Consider the following 8,127-nt stretch of genomic DNA (forward strand, 5'->3'; position numbering starts at 1 on the left):
TACTGTCTTAGTTTGAGCATCTCTGTGCCCTCCCACTGCCCCACGTGAGCGGGGCAGGTTTATTTGGGACATGATCGCAGGAAGTATAGTGAAAGACTAGGGAGAATGAGGCAAGGAAGGGAGAAAAACCAGTGAAGTGTTCTAAGTATCACTGTGGGCCACTGGGGCTCAGTCTCCCTGAGGAACCATGAAGAGAGGCGTCAGGAGCCCAGCAAAGGGAGGCTGAGGTGTTACTTCCACCCGGCAAGAGGTATCACTTCCCCCTTGGGGATGTATCAGAAAAGCCCCCAGCAGAACAGCAGAGCCCCCTGCAGCATAGGCTGGAGGTAGGGCAGGAGCAACTGGCACAGGAACTGTCTTCCACTGCTGCACTGAAGCCCGGCTGAGGGGACATGCCATGCATGCGGCCACAGGCCTCAGCTGTAGGGTTTGTTTATTTACCTCCCTTGATTATGTAAACATCTTCCCTTTCTTCACACAAGCACTTTGGCACATTCCCACATTTCTCTGGTCTCTCCCCATTCTGTCCCCTGCTAAATAATTTTGGGGTTGTTGTGGACGTGCTTTATCTTTTGGTCTTTGATTTTTTTAAATAACGTTGAGCTTTTCTTAATCATTCTTACTGCCTATATCTCTGGCACTATCTGGTTTTTTTTTTTTTTCCATCATATATGCTTCCTCTAAGAGGTTTTTATGGTTAAGTGTCTGAGACCTTGAACACTTGGAAATACCCTGTTGTGCCCTCAAATTTAAATGGCAGTGAGCTGGACATAAAGCTGTAGGCTTAAAGGTAATTCATTGAGTTTTATGATAAAGAACAAATTTTTTTCTTTTTCTTTTTTTTTTTTATTTGAGACAGAGTCTCTCACCCTTTTGCCCGCGCCGGAGTGCAGTGGCACAATCACAGCTCACCGCAGCCTCAACCTTCCAGGCTCAAGCAGTCCTCCCACCTCAGTCACCTGAGTAGCTGGGACTACAGGCGTGCGCCACCACGCCTGGCTGGTTTTTGTATTTTTTGAAGAGATGGGGTTTTGCCATGTTGCCCAGGCTGGTCTCGAACTCCTGCGCTCAAGCGATTCACCTGCCTTGGCCTCTGAAAGTGCTGGAATTATAGGTGTGAGCCACCGTGCCCAGCAGTTTCTTAAAATATAATTACATAATGTTTCTTTTTAAATTTGCGGTTGAGGTAAATATTACAGCTCAAGTAAATATAAGTGTATTTATCAGTATGCTAATGTGATCTCTTCAGTTTTATTTTCCCAGACATTCTGAGATCATCTCAGGGTGTCTTTGTCTCTCTCTTTCTGCATTTTGAATAATTCATTTATTATTTGGATTAAAACCTGTTTTTAGGCCAGGCACAGTCACTCACACCTGTAATCCCAGCACTCTGGGAGGCTGAGGCAGGCAGATTGCTGGAGCCCAGGAGTTTGAGACCAGCCTGGGCAACATTGGGAGACCCCGTCTCTACAAAAAAACAAATAAACAAACAAACAAAAAACAAAGAATTAGCTGTGCATGATGACATGCTCCTGTAGTCCTAGTTACTCAAGAGGCTGAGGGGTAAGGGGTCATCTTTTGAGCTTTTTAAAATAAATATTAGAAAGGGCTTTTTGGTCATATATCACCCCCCAGTGATATATAGATATATAGACTATTTTTGGCTCTAGAGTGTCTTAGACAGCCCAGACATATCTTGAGTCTTAGTAGAAAACTTTTATACCAGAGGGATCTATAAGGAAGCAGTAATGTTAAGAAAACATGCTTTGATTTCAGGAAATCCTCTTGACCCCCAGGATGATTTTCCCTTGTTGCTTACATGCCTGCTTTTATCACCATGCTACCTGAATCAATAGCTAATAATTTATAAAACTGCTTCTTCTAAGAGGTTTCTGCTTATTTTTAGTCTTTGATATTATCAGCCTAAAATGACAGTTGATGGTTAAAATATTGTCAATGGATACAGTATGGGTGGGTAAAATTATGTAGTTAAACAGGGTAAAACTAAGTTTCCCCCACCTCTCTCTCTCTCCCTCTCTCTCTCTCTCTCTATATATATATGTGTGTGTGTGTGTGTGTGTGTGTATAACTCTCGGTATTGGCTTTCGAAATTATGTTCCTTAGGATCGCTGGTATTCTACTGAAATAAAATAATACAATTTATTTAAAAAGTGAATCGAATGAGCAAATTATGATTTTTTCTCATAAATTTTTCTTAAATCCTTGCTGAAAGAAATTAAACAAATGACAAATTTTTCTGAAATCTGCACTGAAAGAAATTAAGAAGCAAATTAACAAGAAGAATTTGGCAACAACCTCTAATTTTAGTTTACTATTCTCTCTAGCCTTTATAATGGAATTAAATCAGTATTTTATGGTATTCCAAAAAGAATGTGTATGGTTTTGAGGGTACTTTGACAGTTGAACACATTTGAGAACCACTGTTTTTGGTAAAAATGAAAATAGAGTTTATATGTTGAAAAGTAAAGAAGAGTGGTAAAAAGATGAGTTCGACATTTATTCACATAAAAGTTGTTTTGAGTGGATAAAAGTTGCCCCCATTCTGCATGAGATTGTGTTATTAATGTAAATGTAATATGTTAATGTAAATAACTTGATTGATTGATTGATTGATTGATTTATTGACTGTGAACTTACAGGAGCCCAGGCTTGTGTGCTCGTGTTTTCTACCACAGATAGGGAATCTTTTGAAGCAGTTTCCAGTTGGAGAGAGAAAGTAGTAGCTGAAGTGGGAGATATACCAACTGTACTTGTACAAAACAAGATTGATCTCTTGGATGATTCTTGTATAAAGAAGTAAGACGGCTACTTTTGGGGGAGGAGGGACAGTAATTCTATAAACTTAAGACATTTTAATTTTTGCATAGTTTTACAGGATCTAGGAAAAATTCTATACTTTCATTTTGAAGGCTTTAATTACTTAAATATTTTAATTTACTTAAAATTTCTATGAGCTATTCTGTGTGATTGGTTTGGCTTAAAAAATTCATTCTGATTCCTAAGTAGAGAAAATTAAAGGAATAAAATTTGAAGGCTCTTTTAGAATTTCTTGTCTTTGCACAAGAAATCTAATTCTTCATGTTAAGTCAAACCTTAATATACTAAGAATGTTAAGAAAAGCATCCCTAGATTTTGTAATATCCAGAATAAGTAGCTATTCTTGTTGATGAATTTTCATTAAGGGTTCAGATTCATATTGTTTTGTATATTCAGAACTCTTATGCTCAAATTTGTGAGCAGATAATTTCTGTTTATAAATATTTACTCATTGCATTATTAATATTTTTGCTAGCTTTGAAAATATTTGCTTGGTTTTTACCTTTTTTTTAAGTCTTCTTATGTTAGTTATCTGTTGCTGTATAACAAATTAACCCAAAACTTAGTATCTTAAAACAACAGACATCTATTACATCACAGTTTCTGTAGGTCAGGAATTTGGGAGTGGCTTAGCTGGTGGTTTTTCATGAAGCTGCAGTCGAGATGTTGGCTAGGCCTCTTCTCACAGAAAGGCTTCACTGGTGCTGCACCATCCATTTCTATGATGGCTTATTCACTTGGCAGGAAGCCTTAGTTCCTTGTCAGATGGGCCTGTCCTGTTCTCACAACACGGCGACTGTTTCTGCCAGAGTGGGTGATCCAAGAGAGAGCAAGACAGAAGCCCAGTGTTTCTTATGGCCCAGTCTTAGAAGTCACATACTGTCCCTTGTATGTTAGTGGACGCCCAGACCAACCTTGATTACAGTGTCGGAGGAGACTACCCAAGGGGCTGAAGACCAGAAGCCAGGGGAATAGCGGGAGCCTATGGGGTATGTTTACAACTCTCTAATGACATTAATATCAGGAGTCCACAACCAGGACTCCTGATAAAACTAAAATTAGGAGTACAATTTGGAGATACAGTCATTAATATAGTGACTTCGGATTTAGGCAGCAAAATTGTTTCATGGCCAGTAAGAATAAAATAAGTAATTCACCATAAGATTTTTAGAGTTTAACTACAGGTGTTCTTAGGAGGAGAGAAAATTAATTCAAATATTATATAAAGAAAAGTGATATTTTCTTATTTTAGGGCTAGAGATTAATGACTTTATAGAAAAGTCTTCTGTTGTACACATACGGTATAATAGTTGGTGTTTATTTCTCAAGAGTAGTAAAGACTAAAATCAGTTCAGGCACTAAGTGAAAACATAGCTTTCAACTGATTTTACTTAATTGGGCATTGATATCAAGCTCCTTTAAAAAGAAATATGAAAATTTTCTAAAAGATCTGATCCCCCTTCCCTGCCAAACTGTATTCAGTACATGTAATTAAAAGTGATTTAAAAAACAAGCTATCAGAAGGCACCTTTGTAAAGTATTTTTTTTTTTTTAATTGATGTGCAGTGAGGAAGCTGAGGCACTGGCAAAAAGGTTAAAGTTAAGGTTCTACAGAACATCAGTGAAAGAAGATCTAAATGTGAATGAAGGTAAATTACCTTTTAAGGATACATATTGCAAAAAAAATTTTATTCTTGCGCTTTTAAAATTGTGTTGTTTAGAAATTATATTTATAATGAGAACAAGTTTTTTTGTCACCTAACATTAAGTAGAATTCAAAGGCATTCTACTTTTTTTCATTAGTGCTTAATTATTTACTAATGCCCTTGAATACTTTTTATCCTGGTGAGGTTTTCCATTTTATTATTATCTTTGAAAAATGTAAGCTATGTATGTAGAGTATATGCAGTATATGTAGAGTATATGCATATGTGGTTTTGATGCTTACCTGTTAAAAATAACTCAGTTGTTTTAGAACTCCACGGTAGTCGATATTCCACTAGGTAGTTACAATGACTTTAATTTGTTTAATAGTATTTCCTAGTTTAAGAAAGTGAAATTAGAGAAAGATGATCAGTTATTTTTCTCATTCTAGAATTGCCAATTATTTAGACTGCAACTAGATATTCTCTTGGATGTCTGTTTTGGATACTTTTCTTCACATAAAGAAAGTAGACATCTTTTCAAGACTGAGTCTGTTTAGTGTTGTTTAATATTAATCACTATTCAGATACTTAGAAGAGCCAATCACTACAAGTATTATTTCACTCATTTACTAATAAAATACCATTACACATTTGTTAATGTTATCATTGTACTCAGATACTGCCCAAATAATTTTTAAAAGTTGAATTTTTAACTAGATTGTATGCTCCTAATTCTAACTTTAAATTTGTTTAGTAAGTATAAATATTATAAATGATGTGAAATAACAGATTTACATGCATAAATCATTGACCTGGTTCTGGATGTTTTCTTTTTATTCTAGTTTTTAAGTATTTGGCTGAAAAATACCTTCAGAAACTCAAACAACAAATAGCTGAGGATCCAGAGCTAATGCATTCAAGTAGTAACAAAATTGGTAAGCACCTAGGACATTTTAGCCCATGTTTACTTGGTAAGGTTGTTTTCCATTCATTATTATTATATTTACTTTAAAAAATACATATAATATGCTAATTTCTTTCAGACATGTGATTTAAAAGTGATTATTAGACTGATAACTCTGATTATTAAACTGATAAGTGTCAGGTCTCTTGTTAAAAGGTATATTGTGTTCATGGGGGTTTTTTTGCCATTGAATTTTATAAATCCATTTGATAGATTAAACACAGCAGAGATAAAGACTTTTTGTAAAGATCTGTCCTGTATATAAAGGAGCTTTATAACACTTATTCTTCTGAATCTATACTTATACCGGCTCTTACCTTTTCCTTTTCTTACCATCTTGCTTACTACCCATTACTAATTTTGCTTTTTCTTATGTTAAATGCTAGCCAAACTTTAGCATTCCCTGAAGAACAAGTGTGTTGTATTCTCTTACACAATAACTGCCTGACCATGTCTCTCTTCTTGCTTTGGATTCCAGGAAAATGAGAGACAAAGTTGCTGGTTCTAAATCTTTTGTATAGTCTCTTAAGGAATTCATATCTGTATTCTGTCCCCCTTCAGTACATACATAGAAACAAACACATTATTTTCTAGACCTGTTTTAACTTAGATTTTTCCTGGATTCTGGCTTTTTTTTTTTTTTTTCCCTTCTGACTTCGCCATTTTCATTGCAAAATTTCTTGCCATCAGAGACCTTAAATGCTTTGTGAACACAGGACACTTACAGTAAGCCTCTACCTGGTGTGGTCTCCTTGGCCCCACTCTTGTCTTCTTCATATCTACTGATTAATGCTTTATCTAATAAGACTTATTGTGGAACAAAGTAAATGCAGATTCTCTTCATTCCAACATTTAAAGATGGTTTTGCCCTTCCTTCTGTGCAGCCTCCTGCCACACCATTATATATATGTACCCCATTTACTGGTTCTCTCAGAGGTCTTGATCTTTTCTGAGTATGCCCCATGCTTTCTTGCTTCTTCACTTTTGGTCATTTTTTTTTCTTCTATTGAGAATGACCTTTTTCCCATCTTCTGTCGAAGGAACACTTCATTCCTCAAGGCCTTTCTAGAAAGTTCTCAATTGTGTATCTGCCTGCCTGAAGAACACACAGCCTCCATACTTTTTCTTTCTTTCTTTCTTTCTTTTTTTAATTAAAGAAACACGCTCTCACTGTGTTGCCCAGGCTGGTTTTGAACTCCTGGGCTCAAGTGATCCTCCTGCCTCGCCTTCCCAAAGTGTTGGGATTATAGGTGTGAGCCACTGCCCAGCCTCCATCTTCTAAAAGAATAGACATCTAAGTCCAGGGCATTGCCAAGTGCCCAGTTCTACCTTCTTCATGTAGTTTTTCCTTTCTTATGTATCAGATGCAATCTGTCCTTCCTTTGAACCTTCTGTAAGATTTTGTCTCTTTTATGACACTTAACACATAATTTCTTATGGCATTACTTGTTTACTGTCTTGTCTTATTACATTGTAAACTTCTTGTAGGTGAGAATTGGTCTTAGTCACCTTTGTATCCCTGACAGTATCTTTGGCCCAGAATTTTGTGTGTCATGGATGCTAAATCATTCATAAATTGGAGATTTCATTTTGTGAATACCACAGTTCAAAATGGAAACTATAAAGTTCTTTATCTTTTAGCTACTCATCACTTTTATCTGTGGGCCACTTTTTCACTGTTTTAGCACAAGTAGGAAAAACCTATCTTACTAGTATTAACACAGAATCTCACATATAGCTGGGTGTGGTTGCTCATGCCTATAATCCCAGCTATTTGGGAGGTTGAAGCAGGAGGACTGCTTGAGGCCAAGAGTTTGAGACCAGCTTAGACAACATAGCAATATCCTCTCTCTTAAAAAAAAAGGAAAAATTAGCTGATGGCACATTCCCGTGCCTGTAGTCCCAGTTACCCAGGAGGCTGAGGCAAGACTGCTGGAGCCCAGGAGTTGAAGGGTGCAATGAGCTATGATTGCACCACTGCACTCCAGCCTGGTGACAGAGTAAGACCCCGTCTCTTAAATTAAAACACACACACCCCTCGCAAATACTGTTGTTACTGTTGTTAACTAAAAGTTAGGTATTCTTGAGGAAGTGATGTGAAGTTAATAAGTTATTAAAATTATCGCATTTGCCGGGTGCAGTGGCTTACGCCTGTAATCCTAGCACACCTGTAATCCCAGACGGGTGGATTGCCTGAGCTCAGTAGTTTGAGACCAGCCTAGGCAACATAGTGAAACCCTGTCTCTACTATAAAATACAAAAAATTAGCCAGGCGTGACGGTGGACGACTGTAGTCCCAGCTACTCGGGAGGCTGAGGCGAGAATCACTTGAGCTGAAATCACGCGACTGCACTCCAGCCAGGCGACAGAGTGAGACTCCATCTCCAAAAAATAAATAAATAAAATTATTGTATTTACTGATTTCAAATGTCAAAGATAAATTGTTAGTCAAAAGATGCAGAACATTGTGTAGAATATGCCACAACTTAGGTAGAAAAGAGAATATATATGCATTTTAGCTTATATATGCATAAATTGTATCTAGAGGGATAAGTAGGAAGAGTAATAACATGCGTACCTTAGGAGGAAAACTGGCAAGGGGTGAAAATCTGGGTGAAAAAGAGCCCTAATGTGACCGCTTTTATAGCCTTGGAACTTTGTACCATGTGTATTAGCTAT

At 36.9% G+C, this 8,127-nt stretch overlaps 1 protein-coding gene across 5 annotated transcripts in view; it reads left to right on the forward strand.

Moving 5' to 3' along the window:
* LOC105479527 (RAB23, member RAS oncogene family) overlaps positions 1–8,127 on the forward strand; it is a 33,371-nt gene that overhangs the window by 22,563 nt on the left and 2,681 nt on the right. For all 5 annotated transcript variants that reach the window (XM_011737515.3, XM_011737520.3, XM_011737518.3 and 2 more), the window contains exons 4-6: positions 2,661–2,817; positions 4,405–4,487; positions 5,327–5,419. In XM_011737515.3, the coding sequence (XP_011735817.1) occupies positions 2,661–2,817; positions 4,405–4,487; positions 5,327–5,419 (333 nt within the window). The remainder of the gene's footprint in view (positions 1–2,660; positions 2,818–4,404; positions 4,488–5,326; positions 5,420–8,127) is intronic.

The sequence above is a fragment of the Macaca nemestrina genome, chromosome 5 (assembly GCF_043159975.1).
Source record: "Macaca nemestrina isolate mMacNem1 chromosome 5, mMacNem.hap1, whole genome shotgun sequence".
NCBI classification, from domain to species: domain Eukaryota; kingdom Metazoa; phylum Chordata; class Mammalia; order Primates; family Cercopithecidae; genus Macaca; species Macaca nemestrina.